This window comes from Oncorhynchus mykiss, chromosome 3 (genome assembly GCF_057628025.1).
Source record: "Oncorhynchus mykiss isolate SJ-2025 chromosome 3, ASM5762802v1, whole genome shotgun sequence".
Lineage (NCBI taxonomy): Eukaryota > Metazoa > Chordata > Actinopteri > Salmoniformes > Salmonidae > Oncorhynchus > Oncorhynchus mykiss.
In genome coordinates, this window is record NC_143024.1 from 65,657,299 (window position 1) to 65,682,030 (window position 24,732).

At 43.8% G+C, this 24,732-nt stretch overlaps 2 protein-coding genes across 7 annotated transcripts; one reads left to right on the plus strand and one right to left on the minus strand.

The window, feature by feature from the left end:
- Positions 1–767: 767 nt before the first annotated feature.
- On the plus strand, positions 768–13,958 carry map3k19 (mitogen-activated protein kinase kinase kinase 19). 4 transcript variants are annotated; one of them, XM_021597353.3, is made up of 14 exons: positions 768–995; positions 3,454–3,647; positions 4,435–4,626; positions 4,983–5,143; positions 5,432–5,547; positions 6,233–6,396; positions 7,172–7,232; positions 8,307–8,394; positions 9,130–9,374; positions 9,557–9,600; positions 9,728–11,950; positions 12,059–12,163; positions 12,406–13,103; positions 13,404–13,958. In XM_021597353.3, exons 2-14 carry the CDS (start codon positions 3,465–3,467, stop codon positions 13,477–13,479), a joined length of 4,356 nt encoding a protein of 1,451 aa, XP_021453028.3. In that variant the 5' UTR covers positions 768–995; positions 3,454–3,464; the 3' UTR covers positions 13,480–13,958. The 4 variants fall into 4 exon arrangements, with proteins under 4 accessions (XP_021453028.3, XP_021453027.3, XP_090086055.1 ...); XM_021597352.3 differs by having other exon boundaries at positions 772–995; positions 9,701–11,950; XM_090229929.1 differs by lacking the exons at positions 768–995; positions 3,454–3,647; positions 4,435–4,626; ... (2 more) ...; positions 6,233–6,396; positions 7,172–7,232 and adding an exon at positions 7,378–7,661.
- ccnt2a (cyclin T2a) lies at positions 13,742–23,940 on the minus strand. Of its 3 annotated transcripts, none has more exons than XR_016494777.1 (10): positions 23,736–23,935; positions 22,535–22,616; positions 22,289–22,417; positions 21,711–21,771; positions 21,138–21,200; positions 20,512–20,920; positions 17,159–17,322; positions 16,922–16,992; positions 15,601–16,747; positions 13,742–15,462 (listed from the first exon to the last, which is right to left on the minus strand). XR_016494777.1 is itself a non-coding variant. In XM_090229930.1 (10 exons), the coding sequence occupies exons 9-10, from the start codon at positions 16,541–16,543 to the stop codon at positions 15,395–15,397; spliced, it is 1,011 nt and encodes a 336-aa protein (XP_090086056.1). In that variant the 5' UTR covers positions 16,544–16,747; positions 16,922–16,992; positions 17,159–17,322; positions 20,512–20,920; positions 21,138–21,200; positions 21,711–21,771; positions 22,289–22,417; positions 22,535–22,616; positions 23,736–23,940; the 3' UTR covers positions 13,742–15,394. The 3 variants fall into 3 exon arrangements, 2 of the variants coding, with proteins under 2 accessions (XP_090086056.1, XP_021453030.1); XM_090229930.1 differs by having other exon boundaries at positions 23,736–23,940; XM_021597355.3 differs by having other exon boundaries at positions 20,875–20,920; positions 23,736–23,938.
- Positions 23,941–24,732: the final 792 nt, after the last annotated feature.

Consider the following 24,732-nt stretch of genomic DNA (forward strand, 5'->3'; position numbering starts at 1 on the left):
CACAGTGATGTAAAGTACTTAAGTAAAAAATACTTTAAAGTACTACTTAAGTAGTTTTGGGGGGGGGTATCTACTTTACTTTAGTATTTATATTTGACAACTTTTACTTTTACTTCACTATGTTCCTAAACAAAATAATGTACTTTTTACTCCTTACATTTTCCCTGACACCCAAAAGTACGAGTTACATTTTGAATTCTTAGCAGGACATGAAAATTGTCTAATTCACACACTTATCAAGAGAAAATCCCGGTCATCCCTACTGCTTCTGATTTGGCACTCACTAAACACAAACGCTTCATTTGTAAATGATGTCTGAGTGTTGAAGTGTACCCCTGGCTATCCGTTAATTTCAAAATTATCAAGATAATAGTGCCATCTGGTTTGCTTAATATAAGGAATTTCAAATGATTTATACTTTCACTTTTGATACTTAAGTATATTTTAGCGATTACATTTACTTTTGATACGTAAGTACATTTAAAGCCAAATATTTTTACTCAAGTATTATTTTACTAGGTGACTTCCACTTTTACTTGAGTCATTTTATTTTAAGGTATCTTTACTTTTACTCAAGTATGACAAATGGGTACTTTTCCCACCACTGCTAATTTATACAGGAAAAAGGAACATTTGACAGATCTCACTTCTAATTGTAGGCATGCACTCAGTGTTGCCTTTATTTGTTAGAGAGACCCATTCAGACTGGCAATTAATCTACTGCTGGCCTGCCTGGCTGACTATCTCCTTGGTAACAGAATGTAAACATTCAAGCTACTTAGGAGGGGAGGCATGCACACTGCACAGGGAAGGAGAGCAGACATACACTGTAGAAGCTATTTAAACTAGGAGGACGTTTTCTTATAAAACAGCTGCTATTAAAATGCAGAACACTATATTTGTTTGTCAAAGAACATTGGAGTAAATGTGAAGCATGAAAATTGGCCAAAGGATTGAGTAAGATATTTCAAAGTTTGAGACCAAGAATACTGAAGGTGAGTAAAGTTGTTTATTTCACTCAACTACTGCTTTTCTTTTTCAAGACTTCTTGCTTTAACTATGTCCATTCTGACTGACACTTTTAGTACTATTCCATTAATTGGTTCTAGAATGCTAATCTGTAAAGAACTCCCAAAATGGTTTAAATGACTAGTTGTCAGTCATGAATCCACTAGGATGCTGGTTAATGTTCCAGGGATGAATAGTTGTTGTTATTATGATTCCAGTCAGGCCTGTGGTTTGTATTAGCTCTCATTAACTCGTTGTCATTGTCTAAGTCACATCATGAGTCTGTGTTTGTGTCCCTAATGGCACCCTATCCCCTACAACGGTGTTTCTCAACTCCAGTCCTCCAGGATTCTCAACAGTACACATTTTTGTTGTTGCCCCAGACAAACTCACCCAATTCAACTCATTGATGGCTTGATGATTAGTTGACAAGTTGAATCAGGTGTGCTTGTCTGGGGATACAACAAAATGTGTACTGTTGAGGGTACTATATATAGTGCCTTCAGAAAGTATTCATACCCCTTGACTTATTCCACATTTTGTTGTGTTATAGCCTGAATTCCAATGTTTTTTCTCAACCATCAACCCACTATACCAAATAATGAATGTTAAAACATGCTTTTAGAAATGTTAGAACATTTATTGGAAATGAAATACAGAAATATCTCATTTACATAAGTATTCACACCGCTGAGTAAATACATGTTAGAATCACCTTTGCCAACAATTACAGCTGTCAGTCTTTCTGGGAAAGTTTCTAAAGCCTTATTCACATTAGCAGGTTGAAGTGACACAAGTCAAATTTGAGCCATGTCACCAAATTACTATTGTCTGAACTCTGAACACACACAAATCCAATTTGGTTGCTTGTAACTTGCTGTTTGGACAGTAATTACAAAACGGATTTGAAAAACAGAACTGATTTGAGCATTAAGGCCTGTAGTGTGAACAAGGCAAGAGCGTTGCACATCACATGGTTGTTGATCCTCGAAAGACCATTTTCAGGTCTTGCCTAAGATTTTCATGCAGATTTAAGTCAAAACTGTAACTCGGCCACTCAGAAACATGCACTGTCCTCTTTGTAAGCAACTCCAGTGTAGATTTGGCCTTGTGTTTTAAGTTATTGTCCTGCTGAAAGATGAATTCATATCCCAGTGTGGAAAGCAGATATCCAGGTTTTTCTCTAGGATTTTGCCTGTGCTTAGCTCTATTCTGTAAACATTTTTATTGTGAAAAACTACCCAGTCCTTAATGATTACAAGCATACCCATAACATGATGCAGCCACCACTTGAACATATGTAGAATGGTATTCAGTAATGTGTTGTTTTGTATTTGACCCAAACATAACACTTTGTATTCTTTGCCACATTTTTTGCATTTTTACTTCAGTGGTTTATTGCAATATAGTTTTGGAATATTTGTATTCTGTACAGACTTCTTTCTTTTTACTCTGTTATTTAGGTTAGTATTGTGGAGTAACAAAAATGTTGATCCATCCTCAGTTTTCTCCAATCACAGCCATTAAACTCTGTAACTGTTTTAAAGTCACCATTGGCCTCATGGTGAAATCCCTGAGAAGTGTCCTTCCTCTCTGGCAACTGTTAGGACGGACGCCTGTATTTATGTAGTGACTGGGTGTATTGATACACCATCCAAAGTGTAATTAATAACTTCACCATGCTCAGATGGATATTCAATTATTGCTTTTTATTTTTACCCATCTATCAATAGGCGCCCTTCTTTGTGAGGCAGATAGACATTTCAGCTTATGTCTAACAACATAATTCAACACTATGGGGTATTATGTGTAGGCACCGTAGTGCATTACTTTTGACCAGGGGCCCTGCTTCAAAAGCATTACACTGTATAGAGCCCTCAAACACAACTCTGGACATCAAAGCCAGTTCCACTGCTTTTTCTCCATTGTTCCCCTCTAATTTAGAGGGGACTCTAGGTGTGTGCAATTAATTATCAGGTAGAACAGAAAACCAATAGGCTCTAGACCTTGTAGGGTAAGCGTTTAATACCGCTGGTATAGGGGATATAGGATACCATGTGAGAGGCAGTCATTCTCTGATACACATGATACAGTAACGAGAGGAAATGTCCTTCACTCCACCTCTCCTACTGGAGCTTATGATATTATAGTAATTAAGCAGGTGCGCTAGATTAGGGTTGGAGTGAAAACCTACTGAACGGTAGCTCTGAAGGAACAGGGATGGAGAGCCCTAGAGGCTTGCATCAACATTCAACACAAACATGCTGAAGCCCCACACCATACGTGGAGGGACCAGATCTTGAAAGAGGAGAGTAACCATGAACCAAGTGTCCACAGCAAACAAACCAAGCTGAAAGGCAGCAAGCTATAGAGCAACAAAACAACCTTCACTGTTATCTCTTACAGTCATCCTTCTGGCTTCTATTCTCGCCAACTTGTCAACAGGACCCTTGTGGATGATGGAGAGTAGTGAGAGAAGGGTTCTGGGGGCTGTTTTTGAGGTGCTGAGGGGAGAGCTGGAGGTGGTAGGCCTGGGGCTGGAGGAGCTGGGAGATTGTCCCTGGGAGGAGGTGGATGTTCCCCGCATGGAGGGGGGCTGTACTCCCCTTATCACTGCCTGCCAGAGGGGCTTGACTGAGGTAAGCACCATTGGGGGAGGGGAATTTGGTTTAGGGGGAGGTCTGTCTGGTATGTTAGTCTGCTTCAGTGACCCTTTGACTGAACTGATGTGATTAGTATTCTTATTGTTAGTGAATAAGCCTATATATTTGAATGGAAACACAGCATGGCTGATATGCTTTATACAGACTTTGTTCTGTTTATGTGGTTGCATGTTTATTAGTCTTGCACATTGTAATCTATATTCAACAAAAGCATCACTGTGTGAATGAAGGAATATTTAAATCAAAAACAGTTTAACATACTGTGAGGATGTGAACAATCCATTTAAACACAGGTGTTGACCGTTAAACATTTTTTTTTTTTTATATTTTTTTTTTTAGACTATTTATTTTTCTTCCCAATAACAATAACATGGTGTCATGTGACATTGAGGGGGGGGGGGGGGTGAAGACCCATGATCATTCTCTGGAGATACACTATCAAAACAACCACATTACTTTGTTAGTAGTGTGTCTAAGGCCACAGGGAAACAATTGTTTGCATGTGTCCCAGGAGTTGGGTCTTTCTGGCTTTTGTTTTGACTCTGTATGATTTAACAGATTTTACTGTTGCCAAAGCAAAACATGGCATTGTACTATGTACACTGAGAAAACATGCAATAAACCCCATACTATTATGCTGGCTGTCATTTACTTGACCTTTGCCATTTTGAAATAGGGGACCAAAGCATGTCATTAACCCTACTCTACCAATAAAACATAGGAGGAGGGGGGGAGGGTATTTTAATGTAAATTTTGTTGTCAGGTTGTACACTTCCTTCTGAAAAGAGGAGCCGATGTGACTCTGTGCAACCATAGCAACCAGACACCACTGCATGTGAGTCTGCCAGTCCTCCAGGGGGTGCTGTTATCAGCCATGTTCAGGGCTCTGCCCCACCAGACCCAGCTCCTCCAGGCTGCTTGGCAGGGAGACCTCCACACCCTGCAGCACCTTCTGGTAAGTCCGCCTCCCCCCAAAACTCCTTTACAACGCCCCACCATAGACCACACACACACGCGCACAAGCACACACCAACCGCGCACACAGTCACTGCCACCGCCACTGATATCACTCCCAACGCCCTTTACATTGTGTAACTGGAAATGTGACACACAGCATCAGGTGCTTGTCTAACAACAGGGTAGGCTAGAGTTTAGATTAGCACAAAGGACAGCATTGTATGGATGCAGCCGAAGCAGCTATGAGCATTCCATCTGTAATCATCTCCAGGACATTTCTCATTTGACCTTTGTTCGTAATGTGTAACTCTCAGGCACCAGTGCTGAGCCTATATCTCTATGTCTGTGTTGCAGGCCCAGACTGACCTAGTGGACGTGAACACTCAGAACCGCGACGGGCTGACCCCTCTAATGCTGGCTGTGAGGGACGTCGACTTGTTTGAGGAGCTGGACGTCCGGTTGCCATGGGAATACAGACCTGTGGAGGTGGTCAGGGAACTGCTGGCTCTCTCAGCGTAAGGAAACCTGCAGCAATGACAATATCACTTTGGTTTTGTTATTACAACAGCCTAAAACATTACATTATTACAGAACCTTATTGCAAAATGACCTTATTATTACTGCAATACAATTTTATTACAATCTTACAACATAATAATATATTCCACCTCCCAAGCTAACAACTTCCTTGTTCCATAACAGCACTCACAAATACTTTTTCACATTGCCCCTGCCTTTTCATTGGTCTATACGCCGCCTTCCGCTCTATAAATTATGTTAATTATTCTCCCTCTTTCAAACAGTGACCTGGGGGTGTGTGACGTCAACGGCTGTTCTGCTCTTCACTATGCTGCACAGATAGAGAGCCCCCTGAAAGACGAACTCATCCACATGATGGTTGAGTCCCTCAGACAGCCAGGTATTACATGACTTTCAACCAAGATGGTCAGACAAATCCAACATAACACAACTCAGATGTTTGGTATGGTTTGATATATTCTGTTTACTTTTGAGGATATTCCAGGGAAATACTTCTCTATCCAAGTACAAACCATGTGATCTGTTGGTTATACACATACTAGTACCACACCAAATCTGCTTGTTTGTGGCATTTCGTTCTTATGACATCACAGCACTCAGGTCATGTACAACCTGATGCCTTTAAAGTTTTCAAATCGATCCTGACAGAAATGCAATACAGATTTGACTTACCTATTAGCTTAGTGTATAGCACAGGAGGCTGCTGAGGGGAGAACTGCTCATAATAATGGCAGAAACAGCACAAATGGAATGCCATTAAACACATGGAAACCATGTCTCTGATACCATCCCACGTATTCCGCTCCAGCCATTATCATGAGCCCCTTCTGCCCAATTAAGGTGCCACAAACCTCCTGTGGTGAATAGTATTGATTTAGTCGATCCGTGCAGTGTGTACTTGCGTAATCAAATGTTTTCCTGAGCTTGGAGGAGGGGTCAAAGCCAGCACTCATATGGGAAATCCTGGTGAATTCCTGAGGGGCTGAGTGTGTGAGAGGGCCTTGTTTCCTCTTGTGCTCACTGACTCCACACCTCCGTCTCATTCTGCCCTGGTCAACAAACAGCGCCCACGCCCCTGGACCTGCAGTGCTTCCACCCTGATGAGCTGAGAGTAAACTCCCCCAGCCCCTCTCCCTCTCTAACCGATGAGCTGAGAGCAACAAACTCCCCAAGCTCCTCTCCCTATCTGACCCAAAATGTCCTCATTCAGACTGCTGCCAGCACAGAGGTAAGTGATCCTCCGGTTGTACAGTTATGTAAGAAGTGTACAAGTCTGTCATTTAGTGGAGACCTACTTCATAATGTGATTTTGTTCACTATGTGTTAATACATTTTAAGATCATCAAATATATTACAAGACAAGTTAGTTGTATTGCATCAAAATAAATGTACTACAACATAGCTTCTGTCTCAAATGCATTATTTATTACTTGCCCAAATATCCTTAATCAATTAAAAGGCTTAATCCATAGTGGCTCTTCCCCTAAAGCAATGGGGCCCAATTCACCAGAGACCTGAGTTACGTCAGTGTAATTGGCTGGTGGGGAGTCTGTGTTCTGACTAGATGACTCTTAGCTATATCCTGACTTTGCTTTGAAGTGGCCTTAACAGGTGAGACAAGGGCAGGGAGCGCAGCTGGCTACTGTCTGGTGTCTAATGACCCAGCCCACTTATTGAATAGCGGAAGGGCAGATGGTTGAAAGAGGCTATCCCAGGGGCACACAAACATAGCAGACTGGGCACTAACGTGAAGCTATATAATATTTTAGGGCCCCCCCAGGGAAATTAAATGGGGTGGAGTTGTTAATCAGATGTTTAACAATCTAATTCGTTATAGGCTCTGAAATAAATGTCAGTTGAACATAACCACTAGCTACAACAACAGTCACCATCGTCCTCCTAACTGCACTTAGGACAGTGATATCATAGATATTTTTGTGGATTCATGCCAAATGCCACAGGGTTTAAGGCTACTTATGACCATTCTTATTTTCCCATTGTAGGATTTGCTGGAGTCTCCAGAGTGCGTTCCTTTATCCGACCATCATAAAGCCATCAATCAAGGTAAGCTGTATTTCCTTATTGTGCACTGTCACCTACAGTAGGTAGGGTCTTGGACAGTGACTCCTTGTGTCCCTGGTCTGTGTGCCCTGTTGGCTCTACACAAGACCACCCCCTCCTCCCAAACACACCCTTCCCCTCTCTTCACACACTGGGCCTATCCCACAAAGAGACAGCCACAAAGGCCAGCCCTGCCATGGCCCAAGCTGATTGGGTCAGTGTGCTAAATCACTCCCCTCAAGGAGACACAATACAGACTCCCAGCTGGAAACCTTCCTGACTCCTGTCAGACACACACAACAGAAGAGTTGCTCAGAGAGCGAAAACGAGAGCGAGCGAATGAGAGGTGTACAGCCCCTCTCAATCTCATTCTGTCATATAATCTGAGTAGGCTGAGATGAGGGTAGATTGGACTAACTGGCTCTGAAACAGGTAACGTCTATTGTTTCTTATGTTGTTCTCGAACCACTTTGTTTGGAAAGTACTATAAATGCTAAATGTCATTTGTAGTTTTCTGCACATAGGCTGTGTATAGAAACAGTTGTGTGTAAAAACAACATGTAAATAGTGTAAAATGTTTGGTATTATGCAGTGATAATAAATTATATTATTGGTTCAGTTGGATCTTGGTGAAATTCTACTGAGTTTATCATAAACAGTGTCATGGTGGAGCATCTGGGCTCCCGAGTGGCGCAGCGGTCTAATGCACTGCATCTCAGTGCAAGAGGCGTCACTACAGTCCCTGGTTCGAATCCAGGCTGTATCACATCCGGCTGTGATTGGGAGTCCCATAGGGCGGAAGACAATTGGCCCAGCGTCGTCCCCGTTTGGCCGTCATTGTAAATAAGAATTTGTTCTGAACTGACTTGCCTAGTTAAATAAAGGTTAACTGGAGAAAAAAAAATCGGATTTGTCAGTGGACTGTTGTGATACCGAATGCTATCCTACGTGTAACAGAGGAACCATTCACTGTTGGCTTGGGACTTTTGCTGTTGACACACAGTAGCAGTAATGTCCCTGCTGTGTGTGAAAGGTACATCAACCCCTACTGACCTCAGGCTGTGTTGGGTCCTGTAGATAAGGGGCTCTCCCTCTCCTTCCAGAGCGCCATGGATACCCTGATGGACATGAGGCAAGCCTACCAAGATCTGGGGAAGGGTAGCAGGTGGGCACGCACACACGCTCCATGTTAATTAGAACGGCTATAAATTAATACAACAATACAGTAACCACAGGGCAAATTGAGTCAGGAACACATCCAAACACCAACACCTGTTCATACAGACACACACAAACACTTATGCACACATCCTTGCTATTAACTAGCACTCTCACACACAAACAAATCCACCGTATGCTAGTCCCTCCTCCTTGTGTGTACTTCACCCCCCCACCCCTCCCTCACTTACATAAATACAGAATAAGAAGTGTCCAGTTACACAGTCAGGCCAGCAGTCATCATGTCAAGGGCATGCCAATCTTCCCAAACAGAGAACAGAGGGAGACCGAGAGAAACAGGGGGAGGGAGGGAGAAACTGAGGGAGAGTCTACTTTCTGAAACAGATCATTGTCTGTAGGGCTCTTACTGCTGAGAGAGGTCCAAAGGGATCCTGGGAGAATAAACCCCTTTGAAAAGTTCTCACTTTACAGCATCAGCCCCTGGCCAGCGTCCTTCTGCTGTGCCCTCTGTCCTGCATCCACACAGAACAGAGAATGTCCATCCCTTTCAATTGCACTGTGTTCATTATTAGGAAATTATATAAGATTACCCTGTCTCAGCTCCAGGTTTTGTGAATTATAGATGATTTTAATGAACCAAATTATTTTACCAAGATTACCTGTGAAGAGCATAGTGAGGTGCAAAGGATTTATTCTCAAATCTACTTTGTTCTCTCTCCAGTCAAGGTTCATCTCTACCCAGTCTGTGGTTCAGAGCCAGACACTTAGACAAACTGGATCCTACACCGGGGCTATTGAAGACCACAGGAAGCTCATCCTGCCTGCCTGTTCCCCCCAGGCTCAGATGTGAGGCTGTTGCCCCCAGCCCGGTGGCCCCTCACCCAGCCCAGCTGAGCCAATCTGCCCCCGGTCTATTGGAGCCTCTCCTGGACTCTCTGGTCCAGGCCCGAGTTCACATCCAGAACAGTCAGTAATATAATAATATGTCTGCTAAAGGCGTAGAGGACAGTATAAAGGTCAGCATGTTGTTGATTCATTTGTTTAGGTAAAGGTCATGCTCATGAATGTGTTTAGAGAAGTACTCTTTGTTGAGGAAATTAGTTAAGTAATTTTGTGTTTGTAAAGCTTGGCATGTTCTTGTCTTGCAGGGCTTGGATGTGTTGAAACGGAGAAAAAAAGCAGTTGTCGAAAGGTAGGTCAACTCAAATAAATCATGTTTTATTCGTACATCACATTTTCATACAGCTTCCTTAGTTTGTAAAAACCACCTGTAATCTGCTATTTATTCACAGTTGCCTTTTCCAATCATCTCTATCCAGGGCTCCTTCCCTGCCCTGCTTCCAGGCCCTATCAGGACCCCCAAGCTGTTAGCCCCTCTGGAGGGGAGGCATAGAAACGAAGGAGTGCTGCCCGGCCTGAAGCACCCTTCTCCCCTAAAGCCCATCAGCCTTGTGCCCCTGATGCCCCTGACCTCCATAACCTCCAGGCTGAGGAGGGAGAGGCTGGCCAGGACCAGGGTGAGCCCCAGAGGGTCCCCAGGCACCAGGGGGGGCAGCGAGGAGAGCAGCTTCAGTAGCCAATCCTCCATCGACTTGGAGGTAGAGGTGGATGACAATAAGAGAGACTTAAGAGACATAAGAGAGACTACAGCAAAACAACACACTGGAGAGACTTTTGAGGGAAGGTTGCAGTTGGATCTAGACTCATCTGGAAAGTTTAATGTTGGAGATTACAGTCAGGATAATGCAGACCATAGGAATAGGGAGTCGACAAGACATCAGGGTGCCTTTCCTAGGGATAACAAGGAAGGAGTATCTATCAAATCTGACCCTGGAGGGAGAGGGTACAAAGCAATAATTGAGTTGAGTCACCAACTTAACCCCGATTTGACGAATTTCAAAGATGGTAACAGCACTTCATGCTTTGAGAGGGAGAGTGAGGTTGTGGCAGTGGAATGGACAAAGGTGATGTGCTCAGGGGGTCTCTCAAAAGAGACTACCAGTACTGAGCCAACTACCACATGTCCCTTTGCATCTAAAAGAAATGGAAACAAAGAGATTCAAGTTGATGACAATGCAAAGACTAGTATTGTGGATGACACCAAGTATCAATGTCTTCCTTCTACTGTGAATGTCACACTACCTGAATTAAACCCTCCTACAGAGAAAAAGATCAAACCTATCAAGCCTGTCAAGAACAAAGAGAGTAGAGGCAGCACTAGCGTCCAAACCAATCAGTCTTTCAACGTCTTGGCACACAAAGATCACATTCGGGGGAACAGCAAGTCCAAAAGCAACCTGAGGACTTCACCCATTCCTTCACAAGTCAAAGGCAAAGTCAGAAAACCTCCTGATCTCATCGTCAATGGGATAATCTCTACAAAGACTGGTCAGAAAAGCACAGACTCAACCTCTGTCAGAACGAGGGTTACAGAGCCCGTACATCCAAGCTGCAAAAAGCTGAACAACGACAAAAAGACACTTCAAATAAAAGTACCTTGTCAGAAACATATTCAGCAGAGGGAACCGAAAAGTGCCAGACAAGCCAAAACTGGGTCACAACTGGGGACCCTGAGGGCCAAGTCAGCTGTGGACTACATCACGTATAGTGATATCTTCCAGGAAATCAACACCGGGGATGAGGAGGGACCAGTCATCTATGAGATGTTTGCCGGCCCGGTGTTTGACAACATAAGAGTTTCCAGTTCATGTGAGAGGACGAGGCAGGTCCTGTCTGCCCCGTCTAGGAAGACCCAAACCCACAGGACCAAACACAAATGCCCTAAACCACTGGAGAGCAGAAGAGTGAGGCGAAGCCCTGTGGACAAGGCCAAGCAGAGGAAGAACAGGGCTATTAGGCCTATATCCAGGGGAAAGTCGCATCTGACGCCTATCGCCAGCACGCATGACAAAGACCACGTGGTGGTTATTTCTGGGCTTGACTGGCAAATCCACATCCAGACTAAGACTGAGCTGGTCCTCGGTAAAGATGGAGAAGAGACAGTCTCTCCCAGCACACCAGAGGTTCAGGAGGGGGACCATATGTTGTCACTGTCAGTGATCGAAGAAGTGCTGTCTATGTCCAGCCATGCGCCAAACCCACTAATCTCTCACCACCGGCCGAGAGACGAAACCTCCCCCAGTCAGACAAAGACTAAACTCACATCTCATTCTGACCCAGATGATGATCACCTCCATGTGCTGCACAATAGGGGACCCATGGGGAACAACATGTCAGAAAATGAGAAAAACAAGGCAAATCATTTAGACCATTCATTCACCCCATCCAATTGCCCTGTGCAGCCTAAGATCAACACCTGGACCTCAGGTAGCTGTGACAGCAGGACAGTGTCCCCGGTGTTCCAGAAGTTTCTGGATGATGTGGGGGAGGGACCACTGACCGATGACCTGCTCCGTTGTCTGGCAGAAGAGCTGATATCACTGGATGAGAGAGATGGTGTATGTCCAGAAAACAACTGTGACTCAGACCAGAGGGAATTCAGAAACAATTCTGAGCTGAGATGTGAGAAGTCATTACTGGGGGTAAGTTGGCACTAGAGGAGTACCTACACCAATTACAGCTAATCATATATACACACACATACGTGTGGTTGTGTGTGTAACTTCCCACCCTGTGCGGTTGTCCATTAGGATTTTACCACACCTGGAGAAGTGCTCAGTGGGTCTGGGTTGGTAGTGGATGATGCCATCACCTGGAGGAAAGGAGAAGTGCTGGGCAGAGGAGCTTATGGAACTGTGAATATATGTTTGCTTCTCAATTGCCTTGTAGAAAAGGAAAAGTCACATCACAGTAAAGAGAACCAATCATGCCAACACCCAAAGCTTGCCATAGTTGTATAATCCCATATCAAAACAAGGCTACCTTCATTATATAGATATTCAAATGAAACAGTCAAGCTAATCTCTAGGGTCTCAAATTAGCACCTGAGCCTGTCTGTAATAGGAATTTTAAAACTTCATATTTACGCTGTTTTTAGGTGTTCTGTGGACTGACCAACCAAGGCCAGCTGATAGCCGTAAAACAGGTGGCCCTGGACGCCTCAGACCTTGAAACCGCAGACAAGGAGTACAACCGTCTACAGGAGGAAGTAGACCTCTTAAAGAACCTCCATCACGGCAACATTGTGGGATTTCTGGGCACCTCTCTGCGGGACCACATGGTCAGCATCTTCATGGAGTATGTCCCCGGAGGCTCCATCGCCAGCGTGCTCCACCGCTTTGGTCCCCTTCCGGAGCGCGTCCTGGCCCTGTACACCCGCCAGATCCTGGAGGGGGTGTCCTACCTGCACCTCAACAGGGTCATCCACAGGGACCTGAAGGGGAACAATGTGATGTTGATGCCTACGGGAGTAGTCAAGTTGATAGACTTCGGCTGCGCCCGCCGTTTGAGATGCCTCACTCACACATACAGTCATAGTGACCTCCTGAAATCGGTGCACGGCACGCCCTATTGGATGGCGCCAGAGGTAATCAACGAGACGGGTCACGGCAGGAAGTCGGACATCTGGAGCGTGGGGTGCACAGTGTTTGAAATGGCCACGGGGAAGCCGCCGCTGTCACACATGGACAAGATGGCAGCGCTGTTCTACATTGGGGCGAGGCGAGGCCTAATGCCCTCGCTGCCTGACAGGTTCTCAGAGGACGCCAGGGATTTTGTTCAAGTCTGTCTGACCAAGTGAGTTGATTTACAATTCTGTCCTACATATAATATTTTTAAAGGCATAGTTCAACTAAATGACTGGATGTTTCCTTACCTTGAACCTGGTCTCCGAATATGAGGATTGGGATCTACTCTGGGTTTATATGGAATGCTACGAAGACTAAAGTAAAACAGTGTGGATTAACATTTCAGTAACTTAATTAGATTACCAATTATTAAGTCAAAGATAAATGTGACAACTCACCAACAGTCAGTAAATCATGATAATAAAAGGGCATCCAAGTTGAATAACATATTAATCTGTCCTCTTTGCAGTGACCAGAAACAGCGCCCGTCTGCAGAACAACTATTGGACCACCCTTTCATTCCTAACAATGTGATCTTAGTTTAGGACCTACACTCAAAGCTGTTAGGAAATAACGCCAGATGTGCCAATCAGGAACACCTATCAATCATTTATATAACATGTCCAAATTGTATTTTTAAATGCCCTTTCAAATGTATTGCTTGAAACTTAGATACTTTCCCTAGGCTATTACACAAATAATTCCTTGAATATTTGGGGCACCTTTGATACAACAAGCATTTGTCAAACATATTGCATCCATACTTTTCATATAGTATACAGTAAATACCAAATCATACAACATAGGTAATGTTTTAAGGTAGTGGTAACCGTAAGATTTATTTGTAGAACAAAAAAACAAAAAAAATGGATGTCAAGGTTTGCATTTGCCTTCTTGTTGAGACCAAACCACTGTAATAATGTCTGTGCCCAAGAGTATAATCACTATCAGGACTGGGGAAATATACCATCTTGGCCTCAATACAAACTCTCTGCACACTGAAATAAAGGACTAACCAGTCAAAGAATAGTTACTATTGTGTGTCCAGAATTGAGAACGATATACTCCATATATATTAGGAAACTGACCCGTTGGAGAACAAACAGCATACAAGCCACCGTACTGTATCAACACTGACAGCCTTAACTGCTAGCCTAGTCCCAGATCGGTTGGTGCTCTTGCCTAATCCATTGTCAAGCCATATCAATTACATAAGGAGTTGGCCAGAGAGCAGAAAGACTGGCACCCAGGCTACTTTTATGCTGTTTTCTTTCACCAGACATAAACAATACTACATTACTTACCTACAGCTTTGTATCTATGGGCTACAGCGTCAAGCCAAGTAACAATTTTGTGTAAATGCTCTTCACAGCAAAGGTTAGGCATGTAAACATTATAGCACTATTATTATTGTCCTTTTCTCATGTATGTCTTTAATTTTTTTGTGAGGCAAAGCCTTTGGCATCCAGCTTAAGGTAATCTTGGAAGTAAAAAAAAAAAAAAGTGTACAAATTGCATGGCCTCTGACAACATGCCAGGTGGTTGTTACTGTTTGTAGGGTCTGGATTGGCTGAGTTGGAAAGGTCGAAGTTCAAGTGCCATCTCCTGGCAGCCAGCCATGTGTAGTACAGGCTCTAAGCACAACACAGGAATGCGGCAGTCAGAATCACCGATGATAGGACTCCTACATCAAGTTACAATAGTATTTTTTCCCAATATATATATCTTGTTATAGTTACAAGCAGCTCCAAACCTGAGTATTTATGGTATAGCTTTTTAAACATACAAAAATGTATGTACATTTATCTTTACTTTCTGTAAACAGCGGTCAGCTTTCTGCATTATCCCTTTGATGATTGCATGCAGATCCTACATACAGTATTCAGCATAAAAAAGGAAAAAATAATAATTTAAAAATCCAATTTCTATCGGCAGCCATGTTTGGCCTGCCTTTACTTCTGTCTGAGCTAAGCCTCCTCCTGCCACAACGGAGGGCTACTTGACATGTTTTCTCACCAGAATGGATAACAGCTGTGGCAATGCTGCTTAAATTATTATTTAAAAAAGACTATTAGAAATTGCACCTTTCATGCCTTTTCAGTATTTATACTTTTTTCCCCTCCGAACATGGAGATTTAAACTCGGATGACCCCCTAACACTTACACACGTCCGCATTCCATGACCCATCCTGAGAATATGGAGGACAAAGCAGCAATTACACATTGAAAGGGGCAGGACTATACCAGCACTGCCAAAAGATCAGATGATCAGGAAGCATTCATTTCTCTCTTTTTGCCTCAACCGTTGAGATGTCCTACACTTTATTATATTTTTTACTTTACCTTCCTATGCTTTGCTACAAAGGGTTCATGAGTTAATTCCTTGGGCACTTGAGAGAATCGAGCATGTCAAAAGTGTTTGTAGTCTGCCCGTTGGCAGCAAACGCCCGGCCGGCTCCCTCAAGACTGCGGCTCTCCACTGGCTTCTTGTCCAGTTTCACTAGGGCGTTGAGATGTTCGTAGCCCACCTGGTATGTGACAGGGGGAGGAGGGGGGAAGGGAAGGTTAAAACCAGAGCTGTGACTAAGACGACACACACTGTGACTGAGACGACACACACTGTGACTGCAGCTGAACAGAGGAACAATGAGAGGAGGAGGAACTACCTGCGCCGCCCTTGGAGCTTTTGCTCGTTTTGGAGGAGTGGTGGTTGTGGCTTGCGACGTGTGGGTGCCCCCTCTTGCGGGAGGAGCTGGAACCAGAGCTAGGGGCCATGCCCGCCACCCCCTCAACACCCCCCAGCCCTAGGGGTCTCCGGAGGACGGCTGGCCCGGCCCCCGCTGGCCCCTCGGGGACGCCTCGGCCGTTGCCACTGTGCTGTGCTGCATGAAGGTGAGAGTGGCCGTGCTGCTTGTGGTGGTGGCGGTGGGTTGAGTGTTCTCGGTGCTTCTCCTTGCTCACTAGCGGGCTGGAATGTTTGCTCTTGGCCCCGCCCTCATCAGAAGAGCTGTGGCGCTCTGAGGACACCTTGATTTTCATCTTCAACTCCTCTTTGCTGGCCACGCCCCCCTGAGAAGGAACTGGAAGGCGGAGTTTGAGTGAGCCCCCCTTGTCCCGTTTGTCAGAGGGGACCTTGTCCTGGCCTGGCGTGGCGAGCTTCATTTTAAGAGGGGAGGCAGTGGTGCTGCTGCTCCCAGGGTTAGGGTGGAGCTGCATGTGTTTCCTGTGGTCTGATTGGACAGAGGGTATATACGAGTCCCTGCCCTCAGGCTCGAAACTCTGCTGCTCTGCCCTGCGTTTATGCTGCACCGCCAGCTCAGCAGCGTGCTTCTCTCTATACTTGTCCAGGGACATTTTCTGAGCCGGCGGGGGCGGTGGAGGGAAAATTGGCTGCTGTTGCTTCCCCACACCCCCCCCCGACCCAACCTTGTGTTCATGTTTAGTAGGGTTGAACTCTCCTGTCTTATCGGGTCTGTTCGGGTTCATTGGAGCACCCTGCTGGAGGCCAAGTGCATCTGTTTTGAGGGAATAGCTTCCTCCCTCCAAGCGACCCCCCGTATCCTGGGGCCAGTCGCTGGGGGCTGTGAAGGTATAAGAGCTGCCCTGCATGGACGCGATAGAGTCCAGGGAGAGGGGCCCACTGGCGTGCCCTGGCAGAGGGACAGGGAACGATGAAGCGGCTTTGGAGAAGGCTGAGTTGGAGACCCCAGGGATGGCATCTCCCAGGGAATGCTCGTGGATCAGGGAGGGTCCTGGGTAGGGGTCGCTTGCCTGAGAGCCATCCCCCTTGGTCTTCTTGGCAGCTTGCGTGGTCTGGCGAGTGGGAGAAGAGAGAAAGATGGCGTGACGAGGCGATTTTGCAAAGGGCATTATATAAAACAGCAATAAAACTACACTGAATTAAAATCAGCAGACACAAGACGCTCTACAGTGTTTAACGTGAGTAAGAGGTCTTAATGATTCACTGGTGAAAAACAGAAGCTTTACCCTCCAATTTCGTATCCTCTTCAACCTGCTCGGTGTCTTCTCCAGAATCTGAAGGAACTCATGCGTCAGTTCTGAAGGCAAGGAAAGATCACACTTGGTTTTAACACCTAATTCATAGCAATGACATATCGCAAACATTTCTCATTGACGAAAACAAACTATTCTTCTAAACTCAACCACATTGTAACTGTGGCTTTTCGACTATGAGCATTAACCAAAATCAAATCAAAGCCTCACCATCGAGAAGCTCCAGTGTGACAGAGTTGTCCACGTACTCCCACCAGTGTTTCCCGTCAGTGGAGACAGGGATCTCCCAGTTGGACCATTTACAGGCCAGGTGGATGCAGACGCAGGCAATTACTGTGGGCTTGTGTTGCAGGCAGAAGGTGGTGAGGTGGAGGCTGCGTGAAGAGAGGCCGGGGCACAACGGGTCACATGGACGAGAGGGAAGAAGAAACAAAGAGGGGAGGGGGGGGGGGGAAATCAACGTTAGTAACAGGTGCTTAGGGCTGAGGTAAAACATAGTATTAGAGAAGATTAAGAATCATTATAACAGAAATGTTAGACCCAGATTGACACAGTTGCACACGTACCAAAATAAACAACAACTGACATGCAGAATAGATCATGAGTCAGTTTCACATTGTGGCTACCATCCTAGTGTTTACCACAAGGAGCTGCAGATATAGCAATAACTTCAATTCTAATTAAAAAAGATGACTTGTGTTTTTTTTGTGTGGGGAAAGTGACCGAATTTCACCCTTTATTGAAACATCAACCACCAATAAATAACACACAAGGTGAACATTTTATGGCAAAGTAAACTCAAGTTAATTCAAACAGACACTCATGACTAACTGGTTATGGTGAGACATGCATAGAAATGCCTTCTTCTGGTCAACTCTAGTCCAAGTTGGTTTGAGTTCTAAAAGAACCAGAGTAATAGAGAACTAGATCGAGCTACAATATTTTCTAGCACAGAGAGCTAGATGGTCTTTCAAATGGTAGGCTGTGGTAAAAGCTGGATGGTAACCTTGTGTCACAACAAGTACAATGTCTGGACGCTAGACATAACGCATATTATGGATTTTTTAAAATCCATCTCCTGTATGACCGCGCAGCCTGAGACTAGTGCGCATACAATCCAGAAAAACAACAGATCAGAAGTTCCAGAATTCACCATGGTGACTAGTATTTCCATGGTTTGGATTCTAAAACAGACATTCCCATTCAAGTCAATTACATTTCTATGCTCCTACTTGCTGTGGCTGGTCATTGGATTCAGTTAAGGTATTAAGAAGCCATGTATCCTCGAATTAGAGTGATGTCTCAGGCACAGCGGCAACCTCTTACTCTCCTTGTTCACTGTCTATAAGCCTCTCCAGTTCAAACGTCTCAAACCTAGCCGAACAGGCCGCTTTTGGAACACAACGTTGCCTTTGGCTCTTTGATAGTTGTTTCTATAAACACAATATATATATATATCCATACGATTGCTGAATTACAGCACTTTAATTAGAACTAGGCCTAACAGAAAAGCGACTATCAAAATCTGCGTCCAGACACTGTAGTTTGTTTTGAGGGCATTCAACAGTTGGAAACAAAAAGGCTATATTTAAATCCCAACCCAACATGTCATGTTAAAAGTAACCCTTTAAGGACCTAGTTCTACGAGAATTTGCAGACCATGAACTGTGAAAGGTTGTTTGTACACGGAAAGCCAGAAACCAAGAATAATACGTATGATAAATGGGCAGATGTGGCACCAAATCAGTATTTTACAATGCAATGAAATGGTGCATGAAAACATGAATTCTTCTCTTCAAAGCAAATAAAAACTTGCCATTTGAGCAGGTCCTTAATGGGTTAACATCAGAAATGTAAAATTGGCACTTCCATTTCTGTTTTATATACAAAACAGCGCATTCGGGAAGAATTCAGACCACTTGACCCTTTCCACATTGTTACGTTAAGACTTTTCCTAAAATGGATTAAATCATGTTTTCCCTCTATCTACACACAATATCACAAACACAAAGTGAAAACGGGTTCAGAAATTAATGCAGATTCATTCATTTAAAACAGAAATACCTAATTTACATAAGTATTCAGACCCTTTGCTATGAGACGTGAAATTGAGCTCAGGTGCATCCTGTTTCCATTGATCATCCTTGAGATGTTTCTACAACTTGATTGGATTCCACCTGCGGTCAATTCAATTGATTGGACATGATTTGAAAAAGGCACACACCGGTCTATATAAAGGTCCCACAGCTGACAGTGCATGTCTGAGCAAAAACCAAGCCATTAGGTTGAAGGAATTGTCCGAAGAGCTCAGAGATCAGATTGTGCCGAGGCACAGATCTGGGGAAGGGTTTCCAAAACAATTACTGCATCATTGAAGGTCTTCAAGAACAAAGTGGCCTCAATCATTCTTAAAAATGGAATTAGTCTGGAACCACCAAGATTCGTCCGAGAGCTGGCCGCCCAGCCAAACAGAGCAATTGGGGGAGAAGGGCCTTGGTCAAGGAGGTGACCAACAACCCGATGGTCACTCTGACAGAGCTACAGAGTTCCTCTGTGGTGATGGGAGAACCTTCCAGAAGGACAACCATCTCTGCAGCACCCCACCAATCAGGCCTTATTGGTAGAGTGGCCAGACGGAAGCCACTCCTCAGTAAAAGGCATGACAACTCTCTTTCAATATTCTCTGGTCTGATGAAATCAAGATTGAACTCTTTGGCCTGAACGCCAAGCGTCACATCTGGAGGGAACCTGGCACCATTCCTACAGTGAAGCACGGTGGGGGCAGCATCATGATGTGGGGGTGTTTTTCAGCGGCAGGGAGACTAGTCAGGATCGAGGGAAAGATTAATGGAGTACAATGGAGTGAAAACCTGCATCAGAGCGCTCAGGAATTCAGACTGGGGGCAAAGGTTCCCCTTCCAACAGGACAATAACCCTAAGCACACAGCCAAGACAACGCAGGCATGGCTTCGGGAAAAATCTCTGAATGTCCTTGAGTGGCCCAGCCATAGCCCAGACTTGAACCTGATCAAACATCTCTGGAGAGACATGAAAATAGATGTGCAGCGACGCTCCCCATCCAACCTGACATAGCTTGGGAGGATCTGCGGAGAACAATTGGAGAAACTCCCCAAATACAGGTGTGCCAAGCTTGTAGCATCACACCCAAGACGCGAGGCTGTAATCGCTGCCAAAGGTGCTTCAACAAAGTCCTGAGTAAAGGGTCTGATTACTTACATAAATGTGATATACTAATTAAAAAATATATATACACACGTTTGCAAAAATGTCAAAATAATTTTTTTTAGCTTTTATCATTATGGAGTATTGTGTAGATTGAGGACTTTTTTTTTCATCCACTTTAGAATAAGGCTGTAATGTAACAAAATGTGGGAAAAGTCAAGGGGTCTTCATACATTCCAAATGCACTGTATATGATATCATTTCACGAAAAAGTATTTGGTTAACCGACTTAAAAAAATGTAACTTAAGAAAATACTTTAAAACTATTTTGTGAAATTGGAAAAATACAAATAAAAAGAAAATAGGGTATTGGTACTTACCGGGATGACTTCTACGTTATGTTTACATCTGTGTAATCTTTAGCTGCTATTCAGGCTACCAAAGTGTCTTTTTAGACATATGCACTTTTGTAACCGAGCAAACGTGAGGTTCTAGCGCACCACTACACTTCACATTGTGCATTCAACCCCACTGTGCCAACTCTGGTCCCTTGTACAATACACCGCACTGCAACCGGGGCCGGTACCGCCAAACGCCCCCAACCTGGGGGGCAAGGAGGGGGCTGGCGTCCCAGTAGCCACCGGCGCATAGAGGGCCGTTGGACACTGAAAGGGTACCCTGCATTAAAGGAAGCTATAGTGTGCAGTAGTCACAGTGCAACAAAGGAGGGTCAGGATAACAACCTGTTGGTAGCCATGAAATAGGAAGTCTGTGCCAGATCCTTGCTTGCTGCAAGTGAAAGAAAAAGAGGGTAAGTCTTTGCCAACCAGTAAGCTCCGGTAAGGGTTATCATTAGAAGTTCACAAATTGTACATCATGTTTTGTGAACTCTAAGGTCAACAATGACTTGTTGCACAATCATTATGTCAGCATTATCTTCCCTCCCACCCACGTTAGAGGTTGGGTGGACTAGAGGGCATGAAAGAGCAAAGAAAGAAGCCTCTACCTCTCACTAGCTGGGAACATTTCACCACATCAGTGTGTGGATGTTCAATAGTTATTTCAAATCCTGGAACAAAATACATGACAGGTGAGTTTCAACAGTAACAGTTTGTAGATGAAATGTATTAAAGTTATATGGTTCTTCCCCTCTATTCTTTATCACAAGAGCACAGTTAGGATAACATGTGGACTATGAAAGGGAGTTCTCATTTCTTTCCATCCAAATAAGAGTGAGTACATTGGTGTTGTATAAGCAGAATGGCCACAGATGGTGGCCACAGAGTATATCGTAGTCATAGAGACCACAGATTGGAACATGCTTGGGACTGCTGTTTGCCAAGATCTGAAATTCATCATAACAGAAGAACATTTTGACCTGCGCGGGTACAATAGAATTATGGCATTGAGGAATGATCAACATGTTACCATGACAAACATAATTTAAACAGTCTGAAAAATGGAAATTCACCAATGCCTGGCAGCAATGAACCAACAGAATAGTCAAACATTATATTCAAACACTTTGTAGACAAGATCAAGCTCTCACTAAATGCTCACTCAGTCAGACGTCACTTACCTAAAGTCTGCAGCACTATGGTTTCAAGTATCACCAGCTCTTGAGCTTGCTGGAGGTATGCCTGAAGTTCAATAGACAATCATTACATGACATTTGTAATGTGTCTATCCATACCTCTATTTCAAAGCCCAATTCCAAACTGTAACAGTATTGTTTTCTTAGTGTCAGTAGTTTCAACTCAGTCTCGCTACTAGGAATAATATGAACACGAAGATCTTTCTGAGACTGGACTGAGACATCAGTCTGACAAAGCCTGAATGTTGTCAATCTAGACTCGCCCTCTGGTGACAAAGGAGAATATACACTGAGTATAGCAAACATTAGGAACACCTACCTATTATTGAGCTGACATCAATAAGGGACCATAGCTTTCACCTGGATTCACTTGGTCGGTCAGTCTCATGGAAAGAGCAGATATTCTTATTGTTTTGAATACTCAGTGTATACTAACACTTTGTATAACCCTTTACACTCAAACCTCAATACAATCACACAAAAGAAAGCGTTCAAGCCATTGACAAAATGGGACAAGCAGGGAGGTGGGAAGGGAAAATAAAACCTACAATACCCATACTTACATTACTCTTTGTATCAAGCGGGGTCTCTTGAGGGTTTAGACAAGCATGGGCAACTTTAATAACATGCTCAAGTTTCCGAGGTTGCTCTTCAACTTTTGCAGCTAGGAATAAGGTGGTTGGAGAAATTATCTGTAACAAAATAAATGGATTTGAATATATTAGTAAGTAAACATGTTGCAAATTGTCTGTATGGAGAAAACAGACAGTCAGGCTGACTATACATAATGAAGAAAATAAAATACTTACATTTCTGTGGAATTTGGTGAAAGAGTGGAACATATAAAATCTATGCATGTAAACAATTGCTGTATTTATTGTAAGTTGTGAGCTGGAGAAAATGGGTTAAGGAATTCAAATATATTTTAACTTAAGATGTTTCATCAACTAACTAAAATGAAGTATTTTAGTCCACAGATCACAGTTGCGTTTACAATCAGTCCAATTTTCACCAATTGGTCCTTTGACCAATCAGATAAACTTTAAAATCTGATGTGATCATTTTTCCCCACTGATTTATCTTTTGACCAATCACAATTGGGTTGCCTGTATAAAAGCAGCCATTGTTATCCACGGAGTAAGCCATTAGTTACTTAATTAAATCAAGTCAATGAAATGTGGCAACTTCTAATCATTTGATCCACGTTGTGTTGACAATGCCGGATAGATACTAGCGAGCTATTCGTTAAGGTACAGTAGCTAGATAAATTTGATCCAGTAAGCAACGTACTAACATGGCAAACGAGCAAATTAAATTGAGAAATTCAACAATGCACGTCCTGCTTTACCTGAGTGAACTTGCTAGGTACAGTAGCTAGATAAATTTGATCCAGTAAGCAACGTACTAACATGGCAAACGAGCAAATTAAATTGAGAAATTCAACAATGCACGTCCTGCTTTACCTGAGTGAACTTGCTCGAGCTAACTAGCTAAGCAACTTAGTCACAACGAACAAGCTAGCTTGATAGGACCGTTCAATGCTAGCTGACTAGTGTTGGCATGCTGGGCAGCTATCACTTGTCTAAGCGAAGGAACTATGATTAATCATTGAACATCAGCGTTAGCTAACTAACATTTCAGTTATGGTAACTAACAAGTAGTGGGCTAGTTAGCTGCTAGTTTGCTAATTATCGCCAGAGAGATGCCCTAGTTAGCTGCTAGCATGGCTAGTTTGCTAACTAGAGCCAGAGAGATGCCCTAGTTAGCTGCTAGCATGGCTAGTTTGCTAACTATCGCCAGACAGATGCCCTTCATGTTGGGTGATGTTTACTAGTTAAAACTTGGATGGATAATAACCTACACCACACTGGCACATTTGAAATATTCTACTATGACAAAATAATGCCGAACATAACCTGCCTCTAGCGCGTGCCCCAGACACGGGCCTACAAAGAGCGCTATGAAAATCCTTCGACATCTGATGACTACAAGCTTGTTTATAAAGGATACACGTTGAGTCGCTGGCCCATATCTTGAATGAGGTTAGCCGCCTGCTGTCGGTAAGATAGCTCCTTGTCCGGATCCACTCCCGAACGGCGGGACGGCGTGGCTTCGATTTGCTCCCGGGTGAAAAACCATTTTGAAGAGGATCCCCGGCACGCCGCCATAGCTCTCCAGCTTTCATACAGCACACCAAGGACCGAACGGACGCATGCGCGGCAACCACAATAGTTTTTCTTCGATAGCTTTTTTTGACACAGCCAAACCAACTGGTAGTGCATAATCGCCACCATTCTTTCTGGAGTGTGAACTTCACGATTCTGTTTTAATGTGTAGCTTAGTGCGCAATTTTTTTTTTAAATTAGTAGGCTCATTTTAATTAGATTACAGGCGATAAAAGCAATAGAGAGGAAGAGGCGAATGTTGGCTATATGGGGTAGCAACGCCCCTTTCCCTCTACCTACATGTCTTGATGGACAAAGATAGTGGGTAAATTAACAACAATTGTTAACAGTTCCGGTCTGCTTAAGGGGTGGCTCTCCCATATGCACCAATGCATTAGCAACTGGGTCTGTCTTCTTAGTTCATTGATTGTTTATGAACCAGAAAAAAAGGAACAAAGGAGATCTCTGCTGATGGAGGCTCAGCAATGGCAGTTCATGGTTGTGACTAGATGGCATACAGCCAGCAGGTTAGGAGAGCATTTGAGCTAACCCTTTTTCTAACCTCAATTTTTCCAGAACCAAAAAATGAATATTTTCAAGGAACAGAAACAGAACCTGGAACAAAAGTGATCCATACTGTTCCGTAACAGAACCATTATTATAAAAGCATGAGAACCGGTTAATAAAGTTATTTAATGCATCAGGCATTTTTTTCTAGTCCCACAACAAAACACCTATGCAAAGCCCTCACTCTGTCCCTCAGAAACGTATTCCAGTGTCTGCCTGCAAGCTGAAAATCTTTGCCTGTGCATGTTTTTTTTGCTACCTGCTCCTCCCCCTTC